We start from the raw sequence: 18,383 nt of genomic DNA on the forward strand, positions 1-18,383 counted from the left end.
TTCATTCAATAAGTTATCGGTTATGGGGATTGTGTGAAAAAAAAAATAAAAAAGGCACTCTAAAGTTTAAATTATTCCATATCATATAACTAATATATGAAGCTAAACTTTTAGCCAGGTCACGAGGCAACGATACTTGGCGTTCTAATTTTTCGCCAAGTGTCGCGCCACGTTGGGTGGATTAAATAAACTTCATAAGATAAAAATAGTCAAAGTGTCGCGCCACCTTGGATAGATTTAGATAGACTTTATAAGATAAAAACGTTAGTTAAAAATTCCATTTTCAATCAAATTAGGATAGAATTTTAGAATAAGATTGTTGATTAGAGTTTTATTTTCGATAAAATACCAAATAATAAACTTATAATTATGTCACAAGACAACATTATTTAGCGTTTTAACTTTTCGCCAAGTGTTGTATCACGTTGGAATTAATATAGATAGACTTTGTAGCAAAAAAAAGTTAATTTAGAATTCTATTTTCAATCAAAATTGAATATAAAATAATTTTATCAAAAGTCCATAAACAACCCGGGTATCGCACGGGGCACAAAACTAGTAATAATTGAAAGTTGAGATTATTCAACCAAAGTTGTACACTTGTAATTATTACAACCTATTTTCCAATATTGCTAAGAAAAAACAAAGTAAGAATTTCCATTATTATCATCTAAAATTACAGAAATTGATATATAAATTGAAGAAAATAAAGAAAATTATACTTACAAAAACATTAACCAACTTTTAATAATGCCCCTTGACCTCCAATGGAGCTTTGAATATTTTCTCTAATTTGCTTTAATGTATGAAGGACTTCTTTGACATTTTCACTATTAACTTCTAATGGCCCTTTGGAAGAAGTGTTTAGTTCTACAACGGGGCTCATGGGAACCAATGCCAATGAATTATCAACGAAATGTTTATCTTGATTGCCGTCAATCTCATCATCATTGCTTTTCTCCAACGATAATTGCTTCAATCTGAGAGATTTGGAAATATAAAAGTAAAAAAATAAAATAAAATAAAAAGTTGATGTTATGAAATGAAATGCATCAAACAACATTTTAGATGACTATTTTTTTCCTTGCATATATATAAATCACAATATATAATTAAAGATGATCGTGTGTTCATAATGTTAAACCCACAAATGGTGTAGTATTTAGGGAATAAATGAATAACTAATTACTCTTTGCTATGTCAAAATAAATGCCACAAATTGTTTTTCAAAACAAAAATAATAATTTTGTCCATAGTTTCTCACCAACATATAAGTAAAACTTGATGGAAATGGGTTTTCTAATCTAACTTCACATAGTTTGCTAGTAAGAGAAAGTTTGTAAATTTTTTAATGCGTACACGGATCACCCAAGAATTTATTATTCTCATTTTTATGATTGTTATTCATTTAATAATCAAATGAATAGCAAAACTAACTTTGGGTTAGTTTGGTGCACGGTACACCCGATGTATATTAAAAATTTCACATTTTTTTCTTTATACTTCGTAAATAAGAAGAGGATGATATTTACTAGCTAGTAAGCAAAAGTTTGTAAATTTATTGTATATTCTCAGTCTATCTTCAACTTCATTATTTTTAATTTTTTTTAATGAATTTCTAATTTCCATTCACATTTCCATCTTTTAATCCACAAACTTCATCTCCGTATGCCAAACTACCCATACAGTTTAGACTTAAATAAAATACAACAAATTATTCATTGTTATTCATGGGTGATTGGTAGGGTTAGAAATTGGGTTGTTTAGGTCATGTTTTGATTCGACACGAGTTAACTTGATACGTCTTACTTTTGGTTGGATCCAGTTAAAATTCATGTGTGGTTTTGTAACTTTTATTATGTTTATTTAGGGTCAGTATACAATTAAATATTTTCACTTATTTTGACATGGTATTAGAGACAGCGTGACAATAAAAGGTTAAAGGTTCAAATCTAATCCACCCCTTCTTTTAAGTTGAATTTATTTCGCACTGGGTATAACTGTATAGGGGTCCTAAGCTGCATTCACATTTCAAGCCCAGTATGCTCTCATTTGAGGGGGTTTGAATGTGTGATGGTGTATATAAATCGATTTTGGGTATCAACTTTCAACCATCAGTTTAATTTTTGTTGATACGATCCTTTAACAAAGTTATTATTTAGATATGGTTTGGGTCAGGTTAGGGTTAAATTAAATCAGTTTTGGGTCAATTTGAGTTTGGACTTTTCATGCTGGGCCAAATTGGGTTTTGGTTTGATTTAGGGTAACTATACTTGGGTCGGGTCATTTGGGTTGGGAATTTCAGGTTAGATTTGTTTTGCCATGCCTAGTGATTTGGCAGGAGAGTTTGGGCAAATAATATCCCTGCTTGCATTGTCTTTGTTATTGTCGGATTCTACTTTTATTAATGAAATCTAGTTGTCCTCTTTGAAGGCAACAATTAATTTAACAAAGAAAAACGATAACATTAAGCAACCTATGTCTTTTACCCCTTTTAAATTAGCCTTAATCAACCTGACAAATCTATAAAAACAGAGAATGTAGAGTTTAAATCGTATACCAATGTCCAATGTTTAAATTAAATCATTATTCATATGTTTCTCACATGCACCAAAATTTGGCATTTTCTATACTTCACTCCAAAACACTCCCTCTACTTCATTAAAATTTCCTTTGGAGTACGGTATTTATTAGAATAAAATGTATTTAATTATCAATAATTATAAAAAAAATTTCAAAAAAATTTATTGAAATAGATTTATTGACGAAGTAACTATGTTTGATCTATGTATTAAGCACCAATGTCATCCGTGAAAGCTATAAAAATGGAGAAATTTATTTTGAAACAAATGGAGCAAAAACTATAAAATAAATCCGAGTAAATAATAAGGATTATTAATCAGCTAATATGAAATTATTATTAAAAAAAAAAAAATGCCACTCACCCGTGACAATTTTCGTCCATTTCTTGTCTCCCAATAGTGTGATCAATTTGGTTTCGCTCACATTTGATAACATCTTGGCGTTTTTGTTTCACACTAATCTCAGATTCTGTATTTTCCTCAGCAATTTCACTACAAATCGAGCTCGATTTCGATCCTCGAAACACTGGAAGATGATTTTCTTGATGACTAAAGCTTGTAGAGGTGATTGATGACAAACACGAAATTTCAGAATTGTTTGATGAACTTAATCGCTCATATTCCCCTAAAATAACGTTGTTCTTAGGAATGTTCAAAGATTCAAGCTTCTTTATTAGGATATTCAGCTTCTTTTCAGCTTTTCTTCTATACTTTGTTTCAATCTTTAGCTGTTTCTCTAGCTCACTTAACTGAATCACAAATTGCAACAAACATTAGGAAAAACAAAGTGAATAAGTTTTATTAAATCAAATAAAGGGCAGGAGGCTAAATTAACATCGACTTTTTATTTCACCTCAAATATCCGTGTCGGATTCTAATATCTCGGCATGGATATAGATAGACACTTCACCAAACTCATGAAAAAAGTAAATCATGGAATGTTTTAAAATAGCCGAGTCTAACAGTTGGACACATACCTTCGTAGCCAACAGATCAACATTTTGTTCAGCAGCTCTAGAAGCAGCTCTTTCAGCTTGTAATCTGCCTCTTAAGCATTCCACAGTTACCAAAACAGTTTCTCCTTGCATCTTTATCACACTTTTTAGTTTCTAATCTACCAAATTGACCACATTTATACAATTTAATATATACTAGTAGTAAATAAATAGATAAAAGTTGAATGATCTTAATTAAGTTTGTACCTGCAAAAAATGGAGCGGATAATAAATGATTTATGTCTGACAATGTGAGTGGGGTAAAGTATACTTATGACTTAGCACTCTTAGGAGCTATTATTGAGATTTATATATCAAGGCCTCAAGGGTTCAAAACTTCAAATATTTTCCCACCTCCCTCAACCACCGACTTTCTTCAAGAATACTCCTATTCATTTCCCTTTAAACAATGGGACCATACATATAAAGAATTACTTATAATAATACAATCTTCTATAGTTATTTTCTAATTATATTGTTTTTTACTCTTTATTTCTCACTATTTTAAGCATGTTTTCATATTTATTTTGGATTTTACAAGATTTTATTTTTTAAAAAAATTTAGCATAATCTATATCTATATTATATACTAAAGTAATTACCGGATAGAACATTGAACATTTCTCTCCAAAAAGTTACACTATATTTTAGGAAAAACTAGAAATAATAATCTCAACTTTCATCAATTTTGCTACAATAATCCCAACTTTGAATTATTCTGGAATAATCCGAAACTTTGGGGGTTCCTTTTTTTTCAATCCTAAAAACCGGTAACTGGTTGAATGGGTTAATTTTTTTTAAAGTGACACATGTCACAACTGAACCGGACTAAAACAATTTATAAAAAAAAATTATAAATAATAAAAAAAAAAAAACAACCAAACCCCAAAATCCCAACCACCAGCCAACTCCCCCGAAAACCACCAGCCAACCCCAAATACCACCAGTTTAACCCTAAACGACGGCACTAATTCCCCTCCTACTGTGTCGGTTTCCCCTTCCCCCTCCCCTTGCGCTAGTTTCTCCCTCCCCACTTGCCATTTCTCCTTTTCCCCTAATCTCCTCCGCTCAAATTACAGCTTAAATCCATCTCTCCCACTCCCGAAAACCCCCCAAAAACTCCTCCCCACTGTCAAAAACCCTAGCCGCTTAGGGTTTTAAGGTGCTGGGAACGAACAATTGGGTGTTTTTGGCAGTGGGAAAGGGTTTTGTTTGTGGATTTGGGTTTCGGGGTGGTGGATTCGGGGGGAATGGGGGGTGTTTTGGGGAGGGAGGAAGACGGCGACGGTGGAGGTTGGTTTACACGGCTGGCCTAGCGATAAAGGGGTTGTAAGCTAGCAGTGAGGTGGTGGTTAGGGTGGCCGGTCGAGGAAGGGGAGGTTGACTGGTGGTTGGTGATGTTTGGGTTTTTTTATGGACCAATCAGGGCTTGGCACATGTCAAGTGACCTGATATAATAGGTCATTGACTTTTGTTGACCAATTTGGGATTAGTAAAAAAGAATGCCCCCAAAGTTCAGATTATTCCAGAATAATCCAAAGTTTGGATTATTATAGCAAAACTTATGAAAATTGGGATTATTAAATCTAATTTTCCCTATATTTTATAACTTTTAATTTATATAAGTCTCACTTACACAATCTTTTATCAAATTCAACACGACAACCAAAAATTCCGAACATATCAAAGTGTCGTTGTATCAAAAAAACGAAAGAGTAATTATTACTCTCTCCATTTTATAATTTTAGTCTTATTTTTAATCTTTTGACTATTACTCCTTCAGTTTTTAAATACTTGCTCCATTTCTCCATGCGCGGAGTTTTAGGAAAAATTGGAGAAAGTAATAAAATATGGAAGTAGTGGGGTAGGTGAAAGAATATAAAATTGTAATTAGTAAAATTAGAGCATCAACACTCGTGGTATAATTTTATACCACGGTGTAAAAACTCATCAAAAACTTGCAATTTTTCACTACATTGGTGGTATAAAAGTATACCATTTGATGGTATATACCATCTCATGGTAAACATTTGCTTCGATCCCCGTAAAACATGAACCAACCAGGTCACGCCATGTGGCCTGGTTATATGTATCTTTTTTTTTTTTTTTCAATTGCATTTTAAGAAAAAATTATTAAGTTTAAAATTATGAAAAAATTACCATTGTTCATAATTTTTCAAGATCTACACATAGACACCCATATTGATATAGTTTTATATATTTTTTCAAATTCGCTTTTACTACGTAAATTGCTTATTTTATTTAATTAACTTTACAAACATTAATTAGTATTTTCAATAATAAAATGAAATATAATTATAATTAAGTGTATTATTAATAAAAATAGGGGAGAGAAAGTGTGGTGGAAAACTTTTTTTATACTATGGATGGGATAATTTTTGGAGAAAGTACATTGTATTGTGGTATAGATGATGTGGAGGAGTGAGAAAGTGGTAGAGAGAGGGGGATGTTATAAATTTTTATACCACGAGTGATGATGGTCTTAGTGGACAGAATTGGAGGAGAAAGAATATGAAATTAATAAAATAAGATCTATGTTGGGTCCGTTAGGTAAGAGAAATGAATTAAATATTATAAAAGCTTTTCAAATAAGGAAATGAAGCAAATATTTAAAAACGGCCGAAAAAAGAAAAGTGGAGCAAGTATTTAAAAACAGAGGGAGTAAAAAATAGAGAGAATTTCCTAAATTTCTCTATATATATAAGAACAAATATTATCATATGAGATGTTTGATTTGTCTTGGTGAACACATACTAATATTTATGCTTACAATTTTTGCTAGTGTGAGACTAAGAACATATACGATCAAAAATGTGTATCGACTTGTGTAAATGAAACTAACACTAGGAAGTAAAATACTATGTAGCACATCCTTCTTGCCCAGTTGCCCCCACCGTCCCGGAATCATAAAAGTACAATAAAAAAAATTTTAAAAAAAAATTAAAAAAAAATAAAAATTAAAAAAACTCCAATATTAATTAAAATTAATTTGGTGAAGTCACGAGGAGACATAACGCAGAATAAATCAGTCCCGTGCTCATTTTGTTACTCCACCAAAGTCATGCTCACTTTATATTCACACAAATAAACACATCCTCTTCCTTGTTTTACTCAGGGGCTTGAGGCTTTTAAATTTTAATTCATACTCACATCCAGGGGTGCTTATGATGCGAGTCGAGTTCGGGTTTTGGATATCTCGACTCGACGCGTTAACATATCGAGTTGAGTTTAATCGAGTCAAGTTTTGACCGAGTCGAGCTTTAACCGAGTCGAGGTTTTGACGAAGCTCGTGAGTTGTCTCGGCACTTTACTTAGTCAATGTAAAGATGGTTTGCCCTTGAGCCCGCGAGCTTTGAGGTTATCTAAACTTACGAGCTAAACATATAATATTACGAGTACATAGTATTTTAAAATTGAAGTACTCAACTGATTTTAAGTTATATGAATAAAGATTAAAGACAATACTATTTATCTGTGACATTTTAGGGCCAAAAACAGCTGAAAACACATGGTGTAACATAAAAACTGTTAACTCGCAGATAGCTTCGGACCTTTAAATTTATATCTACTTATTACGGAGTACATACTTTCAAGAGAAGTTAAACTAACTTATTTGAGTAGTAGTAGTAAGTCAAAACATGTCAATTAATAATAAATAGAAGAAGAATTGCACATAGAAATTACCAAACTCTAATGCAGTATTGCCAATGATTTGCACTTCAAACTCATAAGAAAATAATTTATATGAAGTAGCAAATTTTCACAGGAGTACAAAAGAAGACGTGGACAGGTGATGAGGCACAATCACATGTATGATCAATGAAAACTACATTCAAAGTGTACACTTATGAACACTGCAGTTCAAACAATTCGAAAGAGTAAAAAACTCCAATGCTTCCCCACAATGGCGAATTTGGGAATTACAATCTCAATTGATCTTAATAGCGGTGTTAGCGAATGTAGTCATCATAATAATTATCACTTATTACAGAAACAAACCTCTCCAGCCAAGGAAGCTGATGGAGATCTTTCATGGCATCAATGTAGGAATCTGTACAGGGTGGAGGTGGCAACTGACAAGAGCGATGATCACTCAAGCTGAAGCCACCAGCAAGGAATCTCTGAATGATAGCCAGTTGCGAACGCTCTTGATCAGAGTAAGCATCTAGGATCATGGGAAATGTATCAAATGAATTCCATGCCCAATGGTCAGTGTCAGGGGTGGTAGGCCTAATAGAATCCTCGGAACGACCTTCATCCCAGAAAGCACATTGACATGTTTGTTGCCCTTCCCTATATTCAGCACCACAGGAATAACAAAACTCATGGCCACACCTACAGATCATCAAAACAAAATAAAAGGAAATCAGCTAAGTAGAATTTACAACAAACAATGTCAAAATATCTATTATTAACTACACTATGGATTATGTATTACTAATGCATATACTGTAAATGAAAGGAGCAAAGACTAGGGCTTGGATAAAGCAGATGCATCAGTGACACAGTTCATATTGTGCAAAATGTTCTGATATGCTCATGTTTAGAATCAACCACTTTTCTTTTCAGATAGCATGGCCATTATGCTACAGCAGATTATAAGCAGGAGCAGCCCCATCAAGATGAAAACTGGTGTTTGGGTAGGGCAAATTGCTAATTTAAAAATCCATCACATTTTGGACATATCTGCAAAACTAATCACTTAATCACTCATTCTAAAGAAAATTAATCCTGAAACAATATTCCAGTTCTACTCTATGACTTAATCAATCAATCAATCAATCAATCAATCAAAGCCTTAATCCCAAAAGTGGGTCTATGACTTAATGCAATGTTAATTATACATGTGTTGTAAATTTGTAATGATTCCAACCCTCGTTACTAAGTTGGGTCAAGATTGTCAAAATGCATTTGCTGCAGACTGCTAGAGGATAAATATTAGGTTGACAACGAGACACTGAATTTTATGTAGAACGAATCAAGAGAATGGAATATGCAGCCTTTAAAAGTTGACATAGCTAAAAGTTGACATTAATAAGGCCCAAGACTATATGGACTCGAGCTTCACTCCCCATCTCTACCTTGTAGATACCTAAAAGATTGTCATAAAGCTTTCATTACAAGCTACTACAGAATGGGTACTAGGTTGATGATACGACAGAGACACAGAATTTTAAGGATCATGAGAATGGAACAATGCAACCTTCATAAGTTAAATAAAGCCCAAGACCACAAGGACTTGAGCTTCACCCTCAATCTCTTTCCTGTAGATATACCTCGAAGACCATTAAACACCACTTATAGTGCTTTTCACAGACAGATGAGAAGGAAAGAAAGTATGAGCAGCAAAAGGGAATTCGAGAAAGTGATGTGTTGGGTGTTGATCGAGGAGTCAGTTCACGAAATAATTTCCTTGAGTAATTTCATGATGCTATTTGGCAAGTTTGAAGTGGACATACTTTAAAAGCTCAACCCAAAAAGAGAAAGTGGACATAGTACAGATATTATGGAAGATATCAATTTGTTAAATTAAGGCTCAACCCAAATGAAAAACTGTATATTTTCTTGAGAATGCCTAATACAGCCAATGACTATCTAACAAAATTATCTCCTAATGTGTACCAATTCCTTCTCCCACCAAAACTAAAAAATGATGCTAGATTTCTGTTTCCACTGAAAGTATAAAGAAAATAAACTGCCGCATTCAACACACAAGGCTATTTATGGTTTTATGCTGTTATTCTAATATTATAGACACCTACAAGGCCTTAATTATAAAAACAAGTTTTTCATCTAATACAGAGTATCTCTGACAAGCCTCTGAGCTTCAGCAAGCATAAGTGTATATATCAAAATTTCCTTACAAAGCACATGAAATAGTAGATGAAGATGTGCAAAGGAAAAAAGAAAGAGTGTTGAAGGAGCTTGAACAATCCAAATGGAATATTTCTTAACCCATTGAATGACAAAATTGTAAAAATCAGGGCTGAGAAGTTCTTAACATAGCTTCTGCTGAAGAAAAAATTAACTCTAACCTAAAATTTCTTATCGAAAGCAAAAGGTTTCAAGCCCTCCTAAGAAAATAAAACAAAATAAAATAAAAAAAAATCATATGCTAAAAGAAAATCATAGATATGGTGGCTGGTTCATAATTTCATTACAAAAGAGAACTACATGTGCTATTCATTTTGGTTCAGTAAGACACCAATAAAATGGAAAAATTCGAGGACATCAAGATTAGTGAAGTGTTCTAGCAAAATAGAATGCTAGAAGAAAATCATAGAATTTATGCTTGGTTCATGATTTCAATAAAAATGAGAACATGTTCTAATGATTTTGTTTCAGTAGCAAACTGATATAACAGAAAAATTCAAGGACGGCGAGATTAGTTGAGTGTTCTAGCAAAGGAACGAAATTCTTGATGGAAAAGGTACAGATATTGTGAGGTAAAATAGCAAAGGAGAATTGTCAAAATCGACTAAAGATGAATTGCGTAGAACCCCAAAAAAAAAGGTAAAAGTACACATATTATGTTTTAAACATTTCAAGGATAGTACACATAATGCAAAAGTGTGGTTGTCACATTCTAGTAGGCTTAGCTACATGCTTATTTCATGGCTACTCATTTGGAGACTAAGGGCCTAGTTCTGATTGACTGAACTAAGGTGAACTGAACTTATTGGAGCTGAGCTGAATTGAATATTTTATGAGAGAAGAAAATTAAAAACTGAACTTAACTTAACTTATTAGAGCTGAGCTAAGCTAAACTGAAAATAATATGAAGAGAAAAGGCCCTAAGCATCAAAGACAGCTAATTTACAGTTATTTCTAACAAATTTTAAAGTGTCATGTGAAATTTATGTTGCATTACAGCGAGAATTTGACTATTCAAGAGAACATAAAAATTTCTTAGATCTTTATTCATAAGATTGCTTTTTGGCTCTAACGTTGTTCTTTTTATTTCAGTTGATGACCTCGAATCCTAGACTAATGGGTATCAGTGTTAATTTAGTGAACCTATTTTCTTTGTGAAGGAGTAGTTTCTTAGCCTTGAAATTTGTAGGACAAAGATTCATATCCATTTTTTCACTTCTCTTCATCTTTAATATTTAAACACTTCAGAAAAGCATCATTTAATGCTATGCATACTCTTTAAACCTCAAAGCTCAAAACGTTTCAAACATTCAATCCTAAAATGCATTATTATAAGATGATTTAAAATAAAAACCGTTCCACCTACTAGCTGACGACTTTGACTAACTATTGCCCAATGCTCCTTTTAACATTAGTATGTGTAATGAAAGATCTTCCAACAAGTCTCTGAAAACATCAATTTCAACGAGATCCTGATTCTATCTAGGAATCATTTGCATCTAATCCTGTTGTTTGATCCATTCCCTCTTTCCACCTCCCCCCCCCCCCCCCCCCCACACACACACACACACAATCCTATGCTCTTCTACTACTCTCTCATGCAATAACTCCATGCTAAGTATTGAATGTCTAAAAATTAATCAACTCTAGGCATCTTACTTAATTGTATTCCACATAACTTAATACTTAGCAATACATTTCATCTTAAATAAATAGTTTTCCATTAACTTTCTTCACCCGAAATCAATCCACATAGGATCCTTATATTAACCTTTCTTTTTATTCCCCCTAACCCCCCCCCCCCAACTCTTCCTATTCTTGTAAGTTCAAAGGACATATGGATATGATACACATCCAACACATCCCTAGAATAAAAGTTTCCTTTACCTAAATATATTGTTGGGTGACCCGAGTTCTTATACACTTCAAAGGACATATGGATATGATACACATCCATCACAATCCTAGTACAAAAATTTCTCATTCCAGCCAAAAGTATCGTGAGTGACCCTTATTCTTGTATTTTTCAAAGGACATGTGAATATGATACACATCCATCACACCCCTAGTACAAAAGTTTCCTTTTTCCTCCAAAAGTATTGTTGGATGACCCCTCATAAAATACATATATTTTCCCTTACCTTAACCCCTAATTTCTTTGAAACTAATAACACCTTGTTTTTAGCATGCCTTGATTCTTTACAACAATGTAGAATCAATATCGCAAATAACAGTATGTAATACACTAATACACAATCTTATCAGAGTAACAAACTCCAACCACATTCAATAACGTTTTTTGCATATCTTCAGTATCATCATCTCATAAGCAAATCGGACATATTCTATGTTTTCCGAAATACCAAATACAAATAGCCTTCAGTTAATAGGTAAACTTTGTACTGTCGACTAAAGCTAAAAATAAAAACAAACAAACTGCCATATATGATTTTGTAAAATTACATTCAAGATAGAGGAACGCTTACCAACAGGTCATGTGGTAACAACCTTGTGCCAGATTGATCATCCTCCTGCACTGTTGGCAACGCCTCCATCCCCTATCCTGTGCCAAACAGTGCAAAGAAAGATCCGACGAACCTCTCTGGTCCAGTGGAAGATCTTGATACTCCCCACAAGTTAATGAATTATGCGAGGGAACCCCACAATTCACACAGATAGATCTCTGACAAACTGGACAATCAATGCAACACCCATTGGATTCATCTGAGGAGCTTGCCTCACTAGGATCAAGCAGAGCCAAACAATTTTGATAGGGACAGTAAATTTTATCTGAACTAAGCACATTAAATTCTTCTATTGCTTTGTCTAAAACATCAAAGGAAATAACTGGAAGAAATAACTTGCATTCGGATTTCGAGAGTAAATAGTTGCATCTTATCTCAGGGCATCCAATGGGGACTTGACCAGCCTCTACTTTTTCATTAGCATGGGTCTTCAGGCATTGGGAACAAAATTTGTGTGAGCATCTTAAAGTGAGCATCATTGAAGATGGCTTATCATCGCAACATACCGAACAATTTTGAAGTGAACCATGACTAACCTCATGCAAGGTGAACAAACCAATTGCCACCTGAGCCAGTTGCAAAGGCCTCTCCACTTCAACACTTGGGACATGTTTCAAACTAAAAGCATCTAACTGGCCCACAAGTTCAAGTACCCTCTCCCTGAATGCTACTATGAGAGGAATATCAAGGCTCTCCTTAAGCATGATCTGTGCAACAAAACAACAAATCAACAGCTACACAGAGACAAATTTATGCACTAAACAATTACGTGTAAGAAAAATTCTGCCAAATAAAAGTATACATGAATCATTAGCCTATGCAATCGAAAATATTTTAATTTCAGATAAAGCCAGTATACTTAAATTTTATTCTTCTTCACTTTTCATATCATAATTCATAACCAAAATCTAGATGTCCAACACACATATACACGAAGAGACAAGTTTTCGAGATGCAATGAGTGAATGAGAACAACACAATTACTCTTAGAGTACTATCAACCAACACAATTCGCTTTTAGTGAAATCCAACATCGGTGAAACTTCAATTGCTGGGGTCAACATATAAAAATTACTTCTATGACCATTAAAACCAAAGGATAAACAAATTAGCTGAGTGAATGATTGAAGCAATCAGCACAGAACAAGCAACTAACTCAATCTTATTCAATGCCGAACACACAACAAACTTCTCTCATTTACAGTATAGTTTTCAACTAGCAGTTCATTTCTAAGATTCTATATGGCATGAAAATGTTCCTAAGACCAAAAAACTTCAGCAGCACAATTAAACCCGAACTCAGAAAAATTCGACAATATTAAAAACATTATGAATCCATAACATCACAAGATACAAATTGAACACAGAAATACCTGTTCATAGAGAGTCTTAGAATCAGTCGTAGCGAAAACACGTCTAATATTATTAATACTACTCTTAAAAACCTCTAGCAAACCATCCATCAAAGCCAAATAATCAGCAACTAAACCATCAACATAAAATTCAAGCCTTTTCTGAACAATTATATCAGAAAATCCTTTTGAACCTTGAATAACAACACCAATTCCAGTAAATCCAGAACTACAAGAATCACCAAACCCATCAATTGAAATACCCTTAAAACACATCTTTACTGTTAAATCATCACATTCATCTTCACTATCTTCTTCCTCCTTTAAACATTCATTTTTCCTATCTTCTTCACTCAAACATTCATCTTCACTACTTTCTTCACTCAAACATTCATCTTCACTATCTTCCTCGCAACAACTTCGAAATTCCTCTTCTTCTTCCCCTTCTACTATAACTAGGGATGGCAACGGGTCGGATCTGGACCGGGTCCAGGTGGACCCGGATCCAGATCCGTTTTTTAAACATGGATCCAGATCCGCCCCGGATCCGTCGGGTCTGGAAAATGAAGACCCAGATCCAGATCCGACGGGTCCATCGGATCCGGGTCCAAAACGGGTCCAAAACGGGTCCAAAATAGATTCTATACGTTTTGGCCTAAATTGTTCCTTTACTTTTAATTTTTAATGAAATAAATTTATTATAGCTTTAGTATATAATTATATATGCAGGCAAGGCTTATTGTTGAGTTCTTTTCGATTAGGCTAGTTGAATCGACAAAGACATTGAATCTGTTAAAATTTTTGTGGGACTTCTTGTCTAATTGTTTGGACCAATAAGTAAACAACAACACAAAGTTAAAAAAAATAAAAGCAAATTAAATCAAAAACACAAAATTGCAGCATACATACATACATATAATTATGCTAGAATTTCTTCAAATTTGTATAGAAAAATCAAAAACAAAAAATGAATTACTTGGTATAATTTATATCAAGATAACATAGAAGAAAGGGAAGGGACTTAATAAATGGAGGTTGGCAAGCGCTTGGAGAAGCTCCTTGGTGCTTAGTAATGGAGGTTCGATCGCTGAATTGATGGAGTTTCGCTCGCCGTAGTCGGCGACGTGAACAAGAGTAGTAGAAACATCAAAAACAAAAATGAACTACTACTACTGATTTTTGACATGGAGAAGATCCTCGGTGAGTCCGTGTCGTTTTGTTCGCCGCCGATTTGACAGGGAGTACGGGGTGGAGAGTAGTGGGGATTGGAGAATGGAAACTAGAGAGAGAAAGTTAGGGTTTGTAAATTGTATCTTTGGTTTCTAATATGAGTTGGGCCGAAAGTTATGACCATTAGAATTTTTTTAAAATTTTTGAAACGGATCCGGGTCTAGGAGATAGACCCGGACCCAGATCCGTTTTTTTCAACAGGATCCAGATCCGACCCGGATCCGTCGGGTCCAAAATTTGAGGACCCATATCCGTGAAAAACGGATCTGGATCCACGGATCCGGGTCGGGTCCAGATCCACTGCCATCCCTAACTATAACTAAATTCAAATGTTCATCAGAAAACTCCTGATCTTCCATTGTTCTGAAAGAAAAATCCAGAAAAATTAAAAGGGTTGTAAATTTTGGAAGAATTAGGTTGCCATTTCAGAAAAAAAAAAAACAAAAAAAAAAAATAGAAGGGGGTTTTACAAATCTGTGCAAAATTACTGTATCATTTTCACAAATTTATTAGACCCAGAAAAATTAAAAGGGGTTTCTTCAAATTATTGAAAAATTATGGAGCCAATTTCCAAAATAAAATCAACCCAGACAGATTCAAAAAAAAAAAAAAAAAAAAACTGAAATTTGATGTGAAAGTTGATGTCATAATCCACAGAAGTAGTGGATTATGAAAGCATCAAACACAAAGATCTGGCTTCAGAAGAGATGGAAGATCCTGCATAAAATTGTGATAATTAATCAGCCATTAATCTGGGAATTGAAAAGAAAAAAATGTGAAAAACAGTGAAGAATCTAATTCTCTGGCATTGACCAGTAAAGTGAAAGGAATTTTCAAAGGAGAGAGAATGGAGAGGATTAACCGATTAAGTTAGGCTAGATGCCAAGACATGAAGCTTCCATACCAAATTTGACAAGAATTGACGTAATGAGGAATCTAATTATCCTAATCTCTAAAAGCAAAGAGATAAATTTAATAAATAAACCATATTCCCTCAATAAATATATGGCAAAATTGCCTTAGAAATCATGGAGTATGGCTTAGGGGTGATAATGAGACTGAGGTATTCGTGAACTGTTCGAGCTCGATTCGGTCAAAGCTGATTTGACGAGGCTCAACTCGTGTTCGAGTTCGGCTCGAAACCTTGAACTGGCTCGATTAAATTTAAACGTAGTGTATTTTGGAAAAATATAAACTTTTTGGTTTTAGTTAAATTTAAGTATGAATATTTAAAATCTGAATAAAATCTACTGTAAAAATCAAACTATAAACAAAATCTAATTATATGTATTTGTTTATTTCGACCCAAAAATAAAAGCTCAGCCTCACATACCTTAGGTCTTTCATGTATAAACTAAAAAAAAAAAAAACCTAACTCCTTAACATGGAAGCTCTTTACTCTCTCCTCTAATTCTCTATTTATCTACTTGCATCAGTAAAAACATTACATCTCCATCTCAATACCAACACACCACTGCTCCACCGACATCCTCATCGTCACCACTAGACCAGACGCTCAGTCACTACACCACGTCATCGTCGCCTATATCAATCTCCTTAGCTTGTATGTAAAAGTAAATTGTAATCAATTATTAGGGTATTGTAAAAGTTAATCGGAATTTGTGTGTATGTAATATGGTTTGATAAATTGAATTTATGAGTAGTAATTAATAACATTGGAGTCTACAACATTTTTATTTGATTAAATGGTTTTGGAAAAAAAAATCGGCTTAAACTGGCTGTATGGAGTCACGAGCTCGAGCCGAGCTTCGAACCCGCGTATGGAGTCACGAGCTCGAACCGAGCCTGGATTTCTAAAGCTCGTCGAGCTTCGAGCTCGAGCCGAGCCTGATATGAGACAAACGAGCTCAAGCCGAGCCTACCACTATTCGGGCTCGGCTCGAAGGTCCTAGTATGGCTAATAGTACTCTATTTTGCTCATCTTATTTTGAAATAATTAATTCATAGGAAAATTTGTTAGAAAAAAACTTTTTAAAACACCATTTTGCAAAAATAAATAAATAAATAAAATAAAATAAAACTAAAATTCTTTTTAAAGCTTTTTGGTTAAAAAAAAAAGTCACCACATTCATTTTTTTCGTGAGAGAATACCTATATTATCAATCACTCTCTAATTAACTTAATTAGATTTTAATTTTTTTTTCTTATTTCTTCTAATTAACCTCTAACCCACCAAATTATTTAAAAACTAGTTTTCCTCAAAAAAATAAATAAATAAATAAATAAATAAAAAAACTAGTTTTGTCCTGATGATTGATAAAATTTTTGGATAAACTTTTTGACTTTTGATAATGTAGGATATTTAGACATATGATATTCCATCGCTTATTTATAAATCAAAAGGTTTTGTATACATCCGATGTACAGTAAATATAAATATACATCAAGATAACTTTAATTGAATTTAGAGTAACTTTTAGACCTTTTTAGGTAACTTTTATCAATATAGCATAATACTTTTATTTATATCGGGGTAACTTATATATATACTAAAGGTAACTTTTGATCATTTTAAAATAACTTTATAGCGGATGTACAATATTGTACATCCAATTTTTTTTAAATGTTTGTTTTATAGAATAGTGTACTTTTTGTAGTTTTGTTTGTAAATAGATGTGTATGTTATTAACTTATTATTGACTTGAAATTATTGTTATTGAACTTAAATTATTTTTACTTAAATGAAATCTTTTTTTACCAAACCACAATTATTTTTACTGATTTTCTATTATTTTTTTTAACAAAATTAAATATATTTTAAATGAATCTCATTTGAAAGAACTTTTTGAAACAAATTTTATGATAAAAACAAAACCGAGTTATATGATAAATATTAAAAGTTATAATTAATTTCATACATATAAAATAGTAGAAGTATAGTGATAATTAAACTCTATACAACATTTTTATCTTAAAAAATTTATCCAAAACCGCTATTTATATTATCATATGTGTCATAATAATACCTATTTTTCGTCTACGTGGCGCGACACTTGGCGAAAAATAAGAATACCAAGTGTCGTTGTCTCGTGGCCTGGCTGCGAGATTGGCTTAATATATTAGTGATATGATGTGATTAGGTTTAATATATATATAACCAATCACCGGACCCGCTGTCCAGATACCCCCACCCCTGGCGTCCTCCTCCACCGCCGAACGACCCTCCCTTTCCCCCTAATTACCACGACGACAATCACCTCCTTGATTTTGAAAAACCCTATGAAATCGATTTGGGGATTTTTAATTTTGTGGATCTTGCTTGTAATTGATACTTGTTTTGGTTTTGATTATGTATGTATGTGATTCTAAGGTGATTTAGAAGCAAATTGCAATTGTTTTGGACTTGATTTGAGCATGTTTAAGTAGATAAGAACCAAATTAATGAAAGGGGTGATGGTTGCCAACGGGAGATAAGGGGGAAAAGGATGGTCAACCTGTTGGGTTTCGTGATGTCCAACATCACGTGGAACTAAACCCCATCCCATGACCCGCACATAAATTAAAGCAACTAAAACGTGTATATTAATAAAAAACATAATTAATTAACAAGTGAGAGAGAAAGGCGGATATACCCTTAACGCGTGCTTCCCTCGACTCGAGCTCTTACTTGAAAGCTTACAAAGCTTCGCACTCGCGATAGTGTAAACACCTAAAAATATCTCCCCAAAACCAAACTCGATGATGAACAACTTTCACCGCCATTATTGGTCGAGTTGAGTATTTAATCTTTGCAGTGCTTAAATCCATGTTCTATCCAATATATTTCATGAACCAATCCAATTT

At 33.4% G+C, this 18,383-nt stretch overlaps 2 protein-coding genes across 3 annotated transcripts; both read right to left on the reverse strand.

Moving 5' to 3' along the window:
• Nucleotides 1-633: 633 nt before the first annotated feature.
• Nucleotides 634-3,887, reverse strand: LOC145614060 (uncharacterized). Of its 2 annotated transcripts, XM_081669070.1 has the most exons (4): nt 3,785-3,887; nt 3,560-3,696; nt 2,946-3,331; nt 634-980 (listed from the first exon to the last, which is right to left on the reverse strand). In XM_081669070.1, the coding sequence occupies exons 2-4, from the start codon at nt 3,668-3,670 to the stop codon at nt 734-736; spliced, it is 744 nt and encodes a 247-aa protein (XP_081525196.1). In that variant the 5' UTR covers nt 3,671-3,696; nt 3,785-3,887; the 3' UTR covers nt 634-733. The 2 variants fall into 2 exon arrangements, with proteins under 2 accessions (XP_081525196.1, XP_081525193.1); XM_081669067.1 differs by having other exon boundaries at nt 3,560-3,853.
• Nucleotides 3,888-7,326: 3,439 nt separating this feature from the next.
• Nucleotides 7,327-13,759, reverse strand: LOC145623991 (putative E3 ubiquitin-protein ligase ARI11). The gene is made up of 4 exons (XM_081676913.1): nt 13,371-13,759; nt 12,534-12,704; nt 11,959-12,425; nt 7,327-7,933 (listed from the first exon to the last, which is right to left on the reverse strand). The coding sequence occupies exons 1-4, from the start codon at nt 13,623-13,625 to the stop codon at nt 7,549-7,551; spliced, it is 1,278 nt and encodes a 425-aa protein (XP_081533039.1). The 5' UTR covers nt 13,626-13,759; the 3' UTR covers nt 7,327-7,548.
• Between the last annotated feature and the right edge of the window lie 4,624 nt (nt 13,760-18,383).

Source organism: Chenopodium album, chromosome 3 (assembly GCF_948465745.1).
Source record: "Chenopodium album chromosome 3, dcCheAlbu1.1, whole genome shotgun sequence".
In the NCBI taxonomy this organism is placed as follows: Eukaryota; Viridiplantae; Streptophyta; class Magnoliopsida; order Caryophyllales; family Amaranthaceae; genus Chenopodium; species Chenopodium album.